At 46.1% G+C, this 16,862-nt stretch overlaps 1 protein-coding gene across 1 annotated transcript in view; it reads left to right on the top strand.

Annotated features, from left to right (window-relative positions):
* Positions 1-16,862, top strand: part of Spag17 (sperm associated antigen 17) — a 98,596-nt gene that overhangs the window by 31,151 nt on the left and 50,583 nt on the right. The window contains exons 7-17 of the mRNA XM_013024640.1: positions 309-490; positions 3,036-3,191; positions 3,604-3,685; positions 4,220-4,329; positions 5,491-5,628; positions 5,718-5,831; positions 6,590-6,740; positions 8,034-8,279; positions 8,381-8,596; positions 13,933-13,994; positions 14,634-14,747. Of these exons, the coding sequence (XP_012880094.1) occupies positions 309-490; positions 3,036-3,191; positions 3,604-3,685; positions 4,220-4,329; positions 5,491-5,628; positions 5,718-5,831; positions 6,590-6,740; positions 8,034-8,279; positions 8,381-8,596; positions 13,933-13,994; positions 14,634-14,747 (1,571 nt within the window). The remainder of the gene's footprint in view (positions 1-308; positions 491-3,035; positions 3,192-3,603; positions 3,686-4,219; positions 4,330-5,490; positions 5,629-5,717; positions 5,832-6,589; positions 6,741-8,033; positions 8,280-8,380; positions 8,597-13,932; positions 13,995-14,633; positions 14,748-16,862) is intronic.

The following is a 16,862-nucleotide window of genomic DNA, read 5'->3' as shown; positions in this document are numbered from 1 at the left end:
GGTAGAGCGCTAGCCTTGAGCTGAAGAGCTGAGGGACAGAGCCCAGGCCCAGAGTTCAGGCCTCACAACCTACCAAAAAACAAAAAAAGTGGAAATGAAGAGGTAGGATAACTCATATTTAATATCAAACTCTTTTGGTTTTATAATCTTGTTGGCCACGTTCAAAGACTTCCCCAAGCTACATCTCTTTGTTCACATGTTTCTACTACATAAACATACCTTGTAACACCCGTGACTCACTACATCCGGTTAGAGTGAGAAGAAATTCAATGCTCTCATTTCATAGTAAAACTTGTTGCTATTTTTAGAAATAGAAGCTGAAAATCTGAAGAGAAGGAAAGCCATAAGGGAACTTGAAATTTTCTGGAAGTACCTGGAACCAATCCTAAATAATGACAAACCTGAAACAAATCTCTTTGATGTGGCACGACTGGAATGCATGGTCAAAGCCGTGGATTTTCCTTCCGACTGGTCAAACCTTGGAATGATGGTTAGTGCCCACCTTTGGGAGAGTACGGGGTTCCAACATACCTGGGTGATGCGTTTGCTGTGTTCCTTCCTCCCACATTCAACTCCCACGCACTGCTGGTGCTGCTTAACCTTCCAAATCACCGACTATCCAGGATGGTAACCGTCAGATTCTCTAGCTTAGCATATGACTTGATGATAAAGAGTAAAGACAGCCAAACACAGGTGGCTCATGCCTGTAATCCTAACTACTCAGGAAGGAGGCTGAGATCTGAGGATCAAGGTTCAAAGCCAACCCGAGCAGGAAAGTCCATGAGACTCTTATCATAAATAAATAAATAAATAAATACCCAGCAAATAAATAAATAAATATCCAGAAGTGAAGGTGTGGCTCAAGTGGTAGAGTGCCAGCCTTGAGCAGAAGAGCTCTGCAAGAGCTTAAGGCCTTGAGTTCATGTTCCAGTACCAGCATAAGAATAAATGAAAAAGTGGTAGTAGATGCTATATTTTACATCCCCCCCACACAAACACAAATAAAAAAATACTAGAAGAGGTTCAAAGAGTTTAGACTGAAACTTAATAGCAAAAAAAAAAAAATTAGCAGCTTAATTGAAGTACTGGTTCTTAGAGAACATTCTTGGCTTCAGATCTAGAAGATTCTAGACCAGTATTGTTTAATTGGGCCAGGAAAACACTCAGCTCTCTAGAGAGCTATCAAGGCCTGTGCGGCCCCGCTGGTCCCTCGGCAGCCAATCTGCAGAAGGGCTGAGCGTCCTCGTTGCTCCAGGCGTTAGTCTGGGTCCAGCTGTAGAAATCTTAGAAAGCCCAGGCCAGCTTCTCTGTGAGCTCCGGTCACTGGAGGTGCTAGGGTGACCTCAGAGGCTGCTCAGCAATGAAAGTGAATTCCAACATAAATTACCCACAACATTTGGGGGGAGGTTGAACTCAAGGTCTTGTACTCTCAGCTTGCTTGCTCATGGCTGGTGCTCTACTACTTGAGCCAATGCCTCCAGACCAGTTTTTTGCTAATTAGAGATAGAATCTCACAGGCTCTTCTGCTGAGGCTGGTTTCAAGCTGAGGTTCTCAGATTTCTAGCTCCAGAGGAGCTAGGATTACAGGCATGAGCCACTGATGCCACACACACACACACCCAAGTTCATTTTAAACTTAGGATCACTTAATAAACATAAAGGTGACAAACCTCTAACAGAAACAGAGCACATTCATAGTACCATGCTCTCGCCTGTTATCTGCAAGTTCACAGCCGCCTCGTATTCAGCACAGGAGCCAGCCACCTGGTCCTTGTCCTTCCTGTTTGGATGAAAGCATTGTGATCTTCAGCGGCAAACGGTTAGTCAGGCTGTATTTCTGCAGGAGAAAGGTCACAAAACCCTGACATCAAAAAATAAATGCCCATTGAAACGAGCTAAGGCCTCATGAGAGACCTTTGCAGCATCTCATGTTTAAACTCTGGCTGTGGAAATCGCTTTCTGAGGCCTTATGCATAGCAGTTGCTGTTGGAGATGTTCAAGATACAAGTGCAGGGTTCTCTCTGTACTAGAGAGAATACCAGGGGGAAGGGGAACTGAAATCTCTCAGTCTTGGTGTGAACTCCCTCATGTGAGAGAGAAGGTCAGGTGTGCTAGGAGGGCAGGCTGTGCCTCCTGCTGCACTAGCTCCAGACTCTGATTGGCTGGCCCACGGAGGCCATCTGGCGTCCCTCACTCCCTCAGCTCAGTCCCAGAGCAGCCTGGGTAACCCTGCCTTGCAGCAATCAGTGTTTTCCTACTCAAGAAATAAAACCAACTGACCGGTAATTTGTGTGCCAGCCCATAAAACGTGGGAGTTAGAGAAACCACACCTGGGTGATTTCTTGACCAGTTTTCCCTCAAGATAGCACAAGAGAAGGGAAGGAAAGGGGGGATGGAGGCTGAATGTACACTCACCGTTGGGTTCTTGGGTGGGCGACCCCCAAAGCCGCACGGCCTCTGCCTAGCCCAGCAGTGAAGCATCTATAGCTTGCCTTGGGCTAAGGTAGAAACACCCCCCTAACACATTCAAGCAACTGAGAAACTAAACACACAGGCCAAGCCAGGTGCCAGTGGTTCACATCTGTGGTTAGCTACTCAAGAGGCTGAGATCTGAGAATCACAGTTCAAAGCCAGCCAGGGCTGGAAAAGCTGTGAGAGACTCTTGCCTCCAATTAGCCAGCAAAACTTGGCAAGTGGAGGTGTGGTTCAAGAGGTTGGGCTCCAGCCTTGAGGTGAATAAAGGACAGTGCCCAGGCCCTGGGTTTAAGCCCTAGGACCGACACCAAATAACAACATCAAAACCCAATAGGCCAGAGTGCAGAGCTCGATGCTTGTTGGTTTGCAGTTAGTACTCACTGACCTTTCTTCCACCAGCCTAAGAGAGCAGTCTGCACTATAATGAGCAGGGAGCGAGAAAGGGTTCTAGGCTGAGGATGGCCGCCAAGGCCAGTGATCCCTAAGAGACACACAAGTGGAACTCTCCGCTTCCAGTAGAGGGAGCTGAGTTGCGGCGCTGCTGGCTGTCTCTTGTGTAGGTGGAGCTGGGCACAGTGATTTTTGAAGACGTGGCCTGTTTGATGTATGACAGCCTGGACTGGAAGAGGCAGCATCAGCACTATCTGAGAAACATGCAGATCATCAACATCCCGCAAGTGACCAGCGAGAAAGCTGCACTAGAATCCATACCAGAGGTAGGCTCTAGCCCACGGGGTGGGCTGTGATAACATGACCCATGCTGAACGCTAGCACTGTGTGCAACGCTGCCAGCCCCGCTGCAAAGATTCCCTCTCCTCACTGAGGCTGACTATTGACTATGCATGCATTCATGTACGGCTGAACCTGTGGCCTGGGCACTGTCCCTTGGCTTTTTCACTCAGGGCTGATGCTCTACCACTTGAGCCACACCTCCAGTCCTGGCTTTTGGCTGGTTAATTGGAAGCAAGAGTCTCATGGACTTTCCTACCTGGGCTGCCTTTGAATCTGGGTCCTTGGGTCTCACTCGGGCCCCTGAGGAGCTGGGATCACTCGCCTGAGTGCTCCAAGTCCTACTGAGCTCGTGAGGCCCGGCTCTCAGGTGATTGGTCTCCATGATTCTTACTCCAGACCTCGCCGCCTGTGGTCCCCACCCTTACAAAGAAGAAGGTGCTGAGCGAAGAGCAACCAGCTTCACACTCAGTGCCTCCAGGCGAGTATGAAAACTGTGGCTGGAGGCCCAGCCTCCGAGGCTGCATCTTGGGGAACATGATGGCCTCTGCCCTCCACGTTGCTTCCGGCTTCTCCTCCACCTGTGGTTCCCATGAGTATGGGCAAAGAGTGAACGCATGCATGAGCATTTCCTTTGGGCCATACTGGGTTTTCAACTCAGGGTCTTCTCAGGCTTGCTATGTAGGTGCTCTGTCACTTGAGCCATGGCCCCAGTCCCTTTCTGCTTTTTGCAGATAGGGGTCCTTCTTTTTGCCCGGGGTCAGCCTGAGACACGATCCTCCTATCTGAGCCTCTCCTATAGCTGGATGTATAGCCATGAACCACCCCCTAGTCTGACTCTCTGTTGAGATGGGGTTTCTGCTAACTTTGTGCCTGGGCTGACCTCAAACTATGATCTCTGTCTCCTAAGTAGGCTGAACCACAGGTGTGAGCCACCATGCCCAGTCTATATTTACACTGGGAAATTTTGGTGGAAGAAATGAAGAACATATAGTAATTGTGTGTTTTTCCGTAGCTTCCGTCAGCGGTGTGGAAGTTGACATGAGGTATTACAACGACCTGATGAACCCCATTCCAGAGGAGTTTGTTTCCATCCCCCTCATCATGCACTGCATCCTGGAACAGGTGAGCACACCCACTGCCTCTCCAGACCCACGCCGGGCCCATCCGCCCGCAAGCATGAGGATATTTCTAGAATTCCTAAGCTTCGGCCTTCTGTCTTTTGTTCTGCTTTGGAAGAGTTCACATAGCATTTCCCAGCATTTTGGTAGAACACATCCTTTAAAAAAAAAAAAAGTCACCATGTAGATGGAGCTCAGTAGCTCACACCTGTGATCCTGGCCACCTGCAGGGCAGAGACTGTAATGGTCACGATTCAAGACCAGCCTGGGCAAAGTTTTCAAGGCCTCATCTTCACATCAGTAACAGAAAAAGAGTCGGTGTACCAGTTGCAGGCCTGTTGTCCCAGCTATGAGAGACGCCCAAATAGGAAGCCCTGAGGCTGGGCCAGGGCACAAGGCTGACGGCTGTATCTTAAACACAACTACAAAAAGAACAGTGGCTGCAAGCGTAGCTCAAGCAGTAGAGTGGCTGCCTAGCAATTGTTAAGGCCCTGAGTTCAAAACTCAGTACTGGCCAAATTAAAAAAAAATTACAACAGCAACAAAACCTGTATGTGCCTCATATCGTTTTAGTAAAAAGAGGAAGAAGACAGGAACAAGTAAATGGATAATATTCTGCAACTCAAGTCTTCAAACGTTTCTTTCTATTGTTTGAGGAGACTTTTCATAGTACTTGGATTTTTATATAAATAAATAGTCTCCTTTCTTCTAATACTGCTGCTGACGGAGGGCTGAGATCACCTCTCCTGGTGCAGCTGCTAGGGTTTTCTCTTTTTGAGGTTTACTGTCTGCCATTTGCATTTTTGGTGTTGGTGTCAGTGCCGGCGTTTCCTGCCCCGGCCAGGGCCCTGCCTGTCCTTTGGCCGTGCAGCTGGTTCCACCTCTCTCACGGCGCCATCAGAAAAGGAAGTAGCTGGGCATACATGGCACTAAGTTCCCCCCTGGGGCTGGGAAGGTGGCTCAGTGGTAGAGCACTTGTCTTGCAAGCCTGAGGCCCTGGGTTGGATTCCTCAGCACTACATAAGCAAAAAGAAAAAAGCCGGAAGTGGCCCTGAGCCCTAGCCTCAAGGGACAGCACCCAGGCCCAGAGTTCAGGCTCCACGACCAGACCCCCCCCCAAAAAAAGAATTGCCCTAAGTTCCCCCCTGCCTGGTTTTCTCAATAGGTTGTGGCCAGTGAGGAGGATCGTGTCCCCCCAAGCCTGGTGGAGCTGCCCCCCAGAGCCGACGGGCTGGACCACAGGGTGGCTGCCCACATGGTCTCCATCCTGCCCTCCCTCTGCCTCACCGAGAAGGAGAGAAAGGTCAGACCGTGCAAGACAGCCAGCGTGGGTCCTGCTCTCAAAAGCACCCATATGATCTCTTTAAATCCCTTCTGTTTCGATTTTACTAGAATCTCCGTGAGCTATTCTCATCTGAAGAGGAAAGCAAGAGCAAGGCAGTGCCCAAAGGGCCGCTCCTCCTGAACTACCACGACGTCCTCGCCCACAAGAAGTACGCGCTGAAGGTAGCAACACGTGGGGCAAAGCACAAGTGCTCTTCAGCAGCCGATGCAATGTCAGCTAGAAAACATCACCCATGTTGATAAAATTTAACATGTAGCCGAGCACTGGGGACACAAACTTGTCACCGTAGCTATTCAGAAGGCTGAGCCCTAGAGGATCATAGTTCAAAGCCAGCTCGGGTAGAAAAGTTGTCAAGATACTAGCTCCAAAATGACCAGGAAAAAAAATGCTGGAGGAGGTATGGCTCACCCAAGCAAGCAAGCTGAGCGAGCACCAGGCACTGAGTTTAAACTCTGTACCATCAAACAGAAAATGTAATGAGCAGTAGAGAGAGAAACAAGCAGGCAGGCAGGCAGGCATGCGCGCGCACACACACACACACACACACACACACATATAATGAACAATGTGGTATCTCAGAAAATTGAAACACAAGGGAGAAATTACAACAGCAAAGAAAACCTGCCAGGAACCCATCAGGTTAGTTAACACTGGGCAAATCTGACTACCGCCAAATCTGCATGAAAACTCCATTGGTATTTTCTGACACAGGATGTGCACACATACAAGGTCTTAGCAGGGGAAGTCAGGAGTTTCATGGGCACCACGAATGTCTGACTGAGGAGGAGCTAGCTTTCCTGACCTGCAGCCACTGACACGGAGGCCTCGCTTCTCACTTGAGTTGCCAGACTAGTGAAGGGATTCCGGCACTCAGGCCGGCTGGCTCTAACGGCCCCTTGTCATGCTGCTCTTCTGTCAGGACCAACAGTATTTTGACCCAATCCAAATTGAGCAGGAGATGCGAGCCAAGTCTCCGTTGTGGGATTGCCTTCAGTTCCCTCTGCCACCACCGTGGAACAGTACCAGGCGCCTCGCCACAATCCACGAGCTCATGCACTTCTGCACCAGTGGTAAGTGCACTGAGGTGTCCTGGCTCAGACGTACTTCAAGTCATAGTCATGGTGCCCTTCCCTTAAATCCCACTCTCAGCTGGGAGCCAGTGGCTCTTGCCTGTCACCCTAGCTACTCAGGAGGCTGAGATCTGAGGATCATGGCTCTAAACCAGGCCAAGCAGCAAAGTCTGTGAGACTCTTATATCCAATTGACCACCAGAAAACTGGAAGTGGCTCTGTGGCTCAAAGTGATAAAGTACCAACCTTGAGCAAAAAAGCTCAAGGTCAGCACCCAGGTCCTGAGTTCAAGGCCCATGACAAGCAAAAAACAAAAACAAAAAAGAAACAGAAACAATGTTCTGATCACTAAGGCAGACAGACATTTTGATTACCCACAACTTTTTTTACCTTGAGTAATCTCATATCAGTGGTATGAGGCTTGTAGTGTATAGTGTCCTACAATTGGATGTACTAAGTTTTCTTTTCTCTGCATTTCCTTAATAAGAATAAACTCCCTTCCTTCCTTGCTTCCTTCCTTCCTTCCTTCCTTCCCTCCCTCTCTCCATTTCTGCTTCCTTAATTTCTCCTTCTTCCTTTCCTCCTCAATTTATTTCTTCTTCTCCTCCTCTGTCCCTTCCTTATTTCTCCTTCCCTTCCTTCCTTTGTTCCTTTCTTTGTTCCTTCTTCTTCCTTCCTTCTTTCAGCTTTTTTGCTTATGTGTGGTGTTCTGCCATTTCAGTCATGTTTCCAGTCCCTCTTTTTGCTGGTTAATTGGATATTGAGTCTTTGGAGCTTTAGCCCAGATGAGTTCTGAACTTCTGTTCTCCAAACCTCAACCTCCTAAATAGCTAGGATGACAAGCGTGAGCTACCAGCCCAGGGAAAAAGTGGAAAGCAGCAGTTTGTCAGGGGAGGAGGCCTTTCCTGAACCTAAATGAACAGGAAATTCTACTGAATGTAATAGCCTGGGCTAGACACAGTGAATTACCTCTCTGGCATAAATTATAACAGCATTAAATGGTACATTCACTCTAAAATAAGCTTTAAGCATAACCAACATGGTACCTTGGGGAGTGCATGCAGATGAAGGTGGCTGGCACTGGACCACATGGCCCTTTCTCTATTATGTCTTCATGGTGTAGCTTGCTTTACTGTTGGGGACCTTTGGTGATTGTCGCAAGCTTGTGGAGACCAGGTTCAGTCAGGCCAGCACCTTCCTGGCACCAAGTCCTTATTATCATCCTGGTCAACAGAGCCCTTGTGTGTCCCTCAGCCCCTTTGCCCCACACAATCTGCTCCTGCTTCCTTTCAGATGTCCTGAGCTGGAATGAAGTAGAACGGGCCTTTAAAATATTCACCTTCGAGAGCCTGAAGCTCTCCGAGGTGGATGAGGACGGGATTCTGCAGCCTTCGGGGATGACGCACACCACTGAGGCTGAGACGGTCAACATTCCGTGGGACAACCCTGCCAGGTTTGCCAGGCAGATCCGAGAGAGCCGCCTGCAGCAGGCCCAGAGATACGCGGAAGAGGCCAGGCAGAAACTGGCATATCAGAAAGGTGTGGCCGGAGAGGAAAAGCAGTGAATAAAGCACACCTGCAGTGACTAGCTGCCGGTCTCCCCAGGCCTGCCCTTAACCAAGCCTCTTTGTACTGCCCAGACACCAACCTTAAAGACAAAATCCTCTTCGTGGACCAGGATTGGATAACAGCTGAGCCTGACGGTGGTGAGAACAATGAAAATCTCTCAGACCCAGCTCAATCAGATGCTGACAGCAAGAAACCATCCGAGCAGAGGACTATGAGGTCTTCAGACCCTGAGAGCAAGGACCTGACCCAGCTGGAAGTCGACACAAGCACGATTACCATGTCTTTGGGTGAGTAAACATGTGAGTAATCAAAGGCCTGGATACCCGTGGCTCACACGTGCAATCCCAACTACTCTCTCAGAGGTTGAGAGCAGAGGATAGTAGCCTGAAGTCAAAAGCCCCTAAACAAAATAGCCAGCAAAAAATGGGGCTGGGGGCATGGCCCAAGTGATAGAACATCAGCCAAGTAAGTACCTGAATTTAAACCCTAACACCACACACACAATCAATCAAACGCATGAGAGGGAAAATAAAACTAAAAGAACTAAGATAAGAAAATACAAGGTGGGCTGTTTAAATTTCATTTGCTCACCTAAGTTATTTTCCCTGAGTATTTTCAGTCCTCTTTATTCAACACATTTCAGAACACCATATAACATCTTAGAACATTCTTCCTTTAGAAAATTTAATGCAACAAACAAAATTAACACTTTCATCATTGTTATTTCACCAGTTATGGCGATTCTACACTGATATATCTAAGAATTACTTGTAATGGCACAATGACATGCTTGGCAGAGGGCTTGGTACAAACAGAGGGGTTGGCGGACATCTCCTTCCCTCCCTCTCCCCCTTTTAGCTTCCTTCCATCATCATCCATATTCTAGAGTATAGCATTATAAACAGTGTTACTCTAGGAGAAACAAGCATAAACTTAAATGAGGTCAGTTTTGTATTGTTCTGCCTTATACCCAGCTTTTAGATGAATCTAACTAAAATAGAGCTGCTTTATTCTCTGCTGATAACCTCCCACCACCCTGACCCGACACCTTCAAAGCAGACTTCACCTCTGCCCACTTCTTGTGCTTCTGCAGTAATACCAAATTACTTTCTCCTTTGCCTTTTTGCTCACTCATTCTCTGCTCTGCCAAACACAACACTGGTGCCTGTGGCTCATGCCTGTAATCCTAGCTACTCAGGAGACTTGGTATCTGGGTCATGATCCAAAGCCAACCTAAGGCAGAAAAGCTGTCAAGACTCCATAGTTAATTAACCAGCAAATAACCAGACTGAAGGCATGCCTCAAGTGGTAGAGCACCAGCCCAGGGAGTTTGAGGTCCTGAGTTCAAACTCCAGTATCACCAAGGGGAAAAGTGTAATCAATGAAATATAAAACATAGATATTGGAGGAAGACTTTTTTTTAATATAGAACTTACATTATTTGAAAATGAATATTAATAAATCCCTTATACAAGGCTGTTTATTAAAAAAGGCACAGCCATACCAGGAATAAAGTTATTATCATAAATAAAATCCTATCATCAGGTGCTGGGAGTTTCTGATATCATTTGTCTTTATGGCATGACTTTATCATATGCTGCAGGTGCTGGCACATGCCTTTAATCCCAGGTATATCAAAACCTGGAAGCAGGAAGCTACCCAGGGCAAAAGTGTGAGGCCCTGTCTGAAAAACAAACTAAAAGCAAAAGAGCTGGGGGCATGATTCAGATGGTACCAAGGATAAGGCCTAAGTTAAATCCCCAGACCAAAAGCAAAAGTTGTGTCAGAGATAAAGAAAAGGACATCACTCAGGTCCTACAGAGAGCAAAAAGATAGAACAGGAACATGAACAACTTTATCCCACTACAATTGGGAATGCAATGGGCAAAGTACTGGAAAGGTATACCTTGCCAAATAAAATGATGCAATAAGAAAGAGGAAACTTGAGTGGTCCATAACTGATTCAGTTGCTCACAAATCCTTCCAGATAGACCATACCCAGCCCAAATGATCTCACAAAGGTTTTTCAAGCAAAGTGAAAAGTGAAGCATCCTGCCCTTCACCATTCTGTGAAACCAGCCCTAACTCCATAATAAAATACACAAAGATAGAAAATTATGAAACAAACTCATCTGTGAACACAGGCACAGCAGTCCTAAGGAAAGCCTAAACAATGGATCTCTCAATATGTTACATGCTACTAATTCTCCATAAGCAAAGTATGAATGAGCAGGAACAGAAGGAACATATTATCAGTGAAAATACATACCTACTACGGTGAAAAAACACATAATCAGTTCAGTATATGCATAAAAGACACATAAACAGCAATTTATGAAAAGAATTTTAGCAAGCTGGTATCAGAAAGACAATTCCTCAATCCTATAAAGGTTATTTTTAAATTATGACAATAAACATTACGTATAGAGATAAAAAATGGAGTAGCTTCTTGGTACCCACCGAGAGCCCTTGTATTGAAGGTGCTGGCCCACACAATACGACAAAAAAAGGAGATAAAGGTACAGGACTAAAGAGGAGAAAACAACGCTGTCATTATTTATAAACATCATGTATGTAGAAAGGCCAAAAGCATCCACAGAAAAGATTGGAATTCCCACTCAAGCTTAATAAAAGATGATTGAGGTGCTAGATGTTTCTTTATAATGGCTCAGTATATGAAATACTTATATTTTTAAACTCAATTGAATTTCATAATTTTAAAAGGCATGAGAATTAAGAGTTAAGTGGCAAGTGCCACAGGAGAATAGACATTAAGTCAGTACTGACTAGTGGCAGTCTTGCCTTTGGTTTCTATGGACAGGGTGGAGTCAGGGGAAAGCCGCCTGCAGATCTCGAAAGGAGACAGGTACAAGAGAGGCTGGAGAGGGGGGGAAGGCAGCCTGAGGTGACAGCCTGCTGCCATACTGCAGGCACCATGCTGCCTTACGTAGGTTAACTAATACTTTATTTAAACATCAAGCCCACAAGTTCCAGACGAAGGTAAGTATCGCTCTCAACCACATTCAGACAGGAAATCAGGGTAGAGGAACGTTCTGTCATCAAATCAGCCTGGCTTCCACTGCGCCTGAGTCTTCCTCAACTCAAGAAAGTCTAGTAGGTTGGCCATGCTTCGCATCTCTTCTTCGTGATGATTCTTTCTTTATGGTGGATTTTTTTTCTTCCTGCTTTTCTTCCCTCCTTCCTCCTTCCTGGATACAAACCTGAGTTCATATAGAAGCAGAACAAATGAGAATGCTATGAGACCTTCCAGCTCATTCTTTAACTGTCCTCCTCCTCCTCCTTTTTTTTCTTTAAAACAGCTGATTAAAGCACTGCTCAGGCAACTTTTGCCACCTGGTGGTCAGACTACATAAATCTGTGCTCTGGATCCTGGTGGGCAGTCCATGTCCTTGTAGCAAGGTCCTGTACCCTCAAGGCGGGCATCTCTGGGGCCCCTCCAGCCTCGCTGGGGCTCTCCGGAGGACAGGGATGTCATTGTCGTTGTTGTTGTTGTTGATCTCACGTAAAGGGAGTCACTTTCATTCTCCTTAAACAAAGCAGAAATTATTCGTGAATGTGTTACAGGGCCAGACTGGTATCAAACACATTTATATGTCTGATCCTGGACACAAAGGGCTGAATAGTTGTGCTTTTCTGGATTTCCATGTGAGGCTGTTTTTGAACTTGACAGGGCCTATTGGATATTTATGGGGAAACCTGAAGGCTGACGGCTGCAAGGTTGTAGGTTTAGAGGTGCCCTTTATGCTTGTTGGGTGTTTTTTTAATAAACTAACTGCTCTGCAGAGGGATCTTGTTATCTGTAAAGTAAAACAGATTACAAATGCTGTTTTTCAAAGGGATGAGAAAGCATCCATTTCCAGATGTGTCAAAAACTACTCCATCACACTGTCAAAGGATTTTGTGGTCACAGAAATCAGACAGAAAGGATTTATTTTTTCTTTAAAAAGTGGGGGGAAGAGGGGGATTCTTGCTTTACTATTAATAAAAGAGTTCAGCCTAGTATTAGAATGTTCTATCTTTTGACAAAAATAACGGATGCATAGTTTTTTTAAGGACATATTGTCTGAACTGGAGAGTTTTTCTGCTGGATCCCTAGACACAAGAGGGAGGATGAAATGTGAGGGAAATCTGGCAGACCACAGACAGAAGAAAGTGAGTTTTTACTCCACAGATGTTGTATCCATGGCTTCAAGGACACAGGGCGCGTGGTGGTCAATTTCGTAATCATTGGCTTGAGTTTTCTCCTGAATGGATCGTTGTATAAATGCTGAACTGACTTGGGCTTTAGAGTTGTCCTAAAGGCAAGATGGAACATTCTGGTGCCGTCATCTTTACCAGCCTAAGGCAAAATGGAGCCAGGAGTGAGAGCAGACGCAGCTGTTGCTATGCTTCTGAAAGATGGAAACCTTGGGGGGGGGGGCTGCCTAAGCAGAGTTACCTGTTCCCTCTAGAAAACACAGCACACAAAGCTGTCTTCTGTGCTCACCTCCAAATCAACCGGTCTTACAGATTCTCTTGCACAGTGTTGCTCTCGCTAAGGCTCTGGTTTCCATATGGGATATAGTATTTAAGTTTTGTTTCCTCATCCAATCCAAAGACAAAAACCATAGAAAGTCCCCACCAGGTGCTACCATTGCTTAGGGCATGGTGAGGGAAAACCAGACAAAACGGCCAGGCAGTGACTTCACTGCCTCTCTAGGCCACAAACGTATCATAAATTGGACTGGATGCAGGTCAACAATGCAGCAGAGGGACAGGCAGGAGGTTCTTGAGAAAAAGCTCAACGTCTGAGAGCAAGAGAGATGGGCAGAGGCTGGCAAGACAGACAGACCTGGAGGCCTGTCTGAAATGACAAGAATTGGGAGGTGCACGGGGAAACGCCAGGGCCTGGCTGCATGCCTTCGTAGGAGGCCGTTTGCAGTTAGCCTCAGGATCGGAGCGGGCTGTGCAGCAGAGGAAGTTCTCCCAAGACCCACCCTCCCACGAGGGTCCATTTCCTGTTGTTTTCTCCACTGGAGATCTCACACATGGGCAGTCAAGCACTGTGTAAGGCTTGTTAGTTTCTCTTGCTGGTGAGATAGCATCCTTTGGTAGCGTCTTCTAGCAGGAGCAGTGTCTGTCTGTCTTGGTAGTTCTCTTGTCCAAGGTCCCTGGGCCTGTCGTCGTCCACCATCTACCAGCTTAGACACACTGGACCCTGAAAAGGCTTTGTGACAGCCGCTAGCATAGGAGGAATGGCACATACAAAGCCGTGGGTTCAGGCATTGATTAAATAAATAAAATGAACAATCTTGCTGGTTGTAAAGCTAACGGTACTTGGTGAGCAGTAAGTGATACACGGCCTGAAAGCAAAATACTTGCTCTGATTTAGAGCATGGCAGATAAAAGCCAGGTCCTTTTCAAAGCATTTACTCTGACTTCCAGGTAGGTACTGATTTAGAAATATTGGCACAAACACATTCGGGAGGCAGGAAACATGCCTTTGAGGAATCAGCTTTTCAGCACAGGAACATAGATCATGCAGACAACAAAAAGGCACAGCACCAGGTGAGGGAGGAAGAGAGCTGGAACACAACTGGATGTTAGTGTTTTTGATTTACAGAGCAGACCGTGAACACAGAGATGAAAGATGAAGCAAGCACAAAGTATGCTACTCCTGAAACGGTAAGGAATTGTTTTCCTGAGAAACACTGACAGAGACAGAGACGGAGACAGGCACAGGGACAGGGACCGGGACAGGGAAGAAAGAAGGAGAAAGGAAATGAGGTAGAGATAGAAGAGAAATAGAAAAAAAAGAGAGAGAAAAGGATAGGCACTTAAAAGAAAAAGACCCTTGTCTCAGGGAAGTAATCCCTCAGATATCCCCACATGGGGAGAAAAGGGTTAATTTTCCTAGCTTTGCCAGCTTAAAGCAGAACTCCCCAGCTCCCCTCTTCTCTTTCTCTCTGGGCAGCCAGGCTCGGCAGCCTAGCACACACCTGCTTACCATACAGCCATGTAGAACCAACTTCGTCTGGAAGGGAGAGCAGAAAAAAAACCTGCCTGTAATTGCTAACAGGACTCAGAAGAGTATAACCTAACAATAAAAATATTTAGATTATGTTGCCCATAAAAAAAAAGTCAAAGGCGTACTCTTTCTGGCCGCGGCTCTTCTAAACTGTTGCCATATGCATTTGTCCCTACGCAGATTCCTCCCTAGATTGAATGGAGGGCCTGCTGTTAGTTGATGGACTCCAAGGGAGCTCCCATTGGACTTAAACAAATTGTGACCCGAATGGTGGGGTTACTGTGATTTTTTTTTAGAAACCCAAGAAGATGGTGGTAGAGGCAGATTTGGAGGACATAAAGAAGGCACAGCAACGCAGTCTGATGGACTGGAGTTTTTCTGAACATTTTAAGCCTAAAGTCCTGCTGCAGGTATTTATGGGCTGCTGGGCAGGGGGGAGACAGCTGGATGGGTCTGTGTGTGTGTGTGATGGAGAACAGTTCACCCCTAGGCCCTCAGATCAATATTCCCATTTATTTTAGCTATAAAATGAGTTTGTTCTTGGACCGAGCTATGTAATCCCAGGAAGTCTCCAAGATCATTAAAAACATGCTTTTGCAAAAGACGCTTCGATAAAAATCATTGAAGGAAGAAAAAAAGGAAATATGCAAAACTACTGCACATGTTTTCTGGGGTGGGAAGAAAGTAGGTTCTTACAATATTGGGGGGTAAGATTTTTCCAACATGCAAAAACATATTCTATTTTATTACATTTCACAGTATTATCTGTGTTGTGAAATAGGAGTTGCTAGCTATTGCTATTTGGGCACCGGTGTCTCACACTTCTAATCCTAGCTACTCAGGAGTCTGAGATCTGAGGATCCTGGTTCAAAGCCACTGAGGCAGGAAAGTCTGTGAGACTCATATCTCCAGTTAACCACCAAAAAGCCAAGAGTGAAGCTGTGGCTCAAATGGTCGAGCTCTAGCCTTGAATGAAAAACCTCAGGGATAATGCAAGACCCTGAATCTGCACCTAAGAAGAAGAGGAAGAGAAGAAGAGAAGGAAGAGGGGTGGGAGAAGGAGGAAGAGGAGGAGGAGATAGTCGCTTTATATAAAAAGCCAAAGTTAAAAAGAATTTTCCTTTAAAATTCAAAATTCCTGTGATCTATGCTTTCCTACAAATGATGGAAGGTCTAATTCCTAATTGATCCTATGACCCCATAATTTTCTTTTCACTGGAAGGTTTATGATCTCAGTGTACCAGACCTGTGTCTGTTGAGATTTTCTTTCTGTGTGACTTCCTGCTGATCACAGTGTAAGCTGGCCTTCCCTCTCACCCTGAATTCTGGGAAATGTTCTATAACCATTTCCTTGATAACCTTCCCCTTCCATTTTTTCTCTTTCCCTAGAACTCCTATTATTGTGATGTTAGACCTCCCAGACTGAACCTCTGATCTCTTTTTTTTTGGGGGGGTGGGGGGAGAGGGTCCAGTCGTGGGGCCTGAACTCTGGGCCTGGGCGCTGTCCCTCAGCTCTTCAGCTCAAGGCTAGCACTCTACCACTTGAGCCACAGCGCCACTTCCAGCTTTTTTTCTTTTTGCTTATGTGGTGCTGAGGAATGGAACCCAGGGCCTCAGGCATGCAAGGCAAGCGCTTTACCACTGAGCCACCTTCCCAGCCCCTGATCTCTTTTATTTTCGCTCCCAGTTTCCACTTCTTAGTCTTTTTGCCCTGGAAATATTGACAGTTTCAATCTAGTCCTTATACCGATCCCTCTATGTCTGTCAGCAGAATTTTAAGTGTATTTATAATTCCAAGTGACCTTTTATTGGATAATTTTAACCTTTTGGATATAATATCCACGCAAGTATAAAGCCCTTTGAAGTTATTTTCTCCTTGAAGTGTCCCCAAATTCCTTTTCTTCTGTCTTTATATTGTGGGGAGGGGGGAGGGAAAGAGGAGTGTATTAGTGTTTTCAGCTTCTATTTTTCAGGTTCAAAAGATATCTAATATGTTCTTCCTCGTTCATACGAATAATGGAATATTAAAACTATGCTAGGGAGTGCTGTGGGGAAGGGTGTCATCTTAGAAAGTGCTGGGTGGTGTTGGGGGGGGGGAGGTAAGCTGAGCTTTGTTGCTGATAATTTGATTGAATGTTTCCTTTAGTAGACCCTTCACTATTGGAATATTAGGTCTGTTCTCCTGGAGCATTAAGATTTTGCAGGGACAACAAAGATCTAATCTGCCTAAAAACTATGAATGAGCATGCTCGTCAGGGTTTGGGGAGGTGAGTGGTAAGAGAAGGAAGCGAGCCTCCTGTGCTTTCTACACCCACATCTTGCAATGCCGCAGCCCCGGGTCACAGGGCAGCATGTGTACACATGGGCGAGTATAAGTAATATGCACAACGGATTTCACGATTGGGTATTAAAAACCTGTTGCAACTCAGCAGTAGTTATATTTTAAAATGCTAGGACTCTATTGTATGTGCCAGTTCTGGACCTTGAGCTTGGGGCTTTGTGCTCTTGCTCTGCTTTCTTCACTC

This window comes from Dipodomys ordii, unplaced genomic scaffold (assembly GCF_000151885.1).
Source record: "Dipodomys ordii isolate 6190 unplaced genomic scaffold, Dord_2.0 Scaffold78, whole genome shotgun sequence".
Classification (NCBI taxonomy): Eukaryota; Metazoa; Chordata; class Mammalia; order Rodentia; family Heteromyidae; genus Dipodomys; species Dipodomys ordii.
The sequence above is the reverse complement of the archived record's forward strand: the minus strand, read 5'-3'. Positions and strand labels throughout refer to the sequence as shown.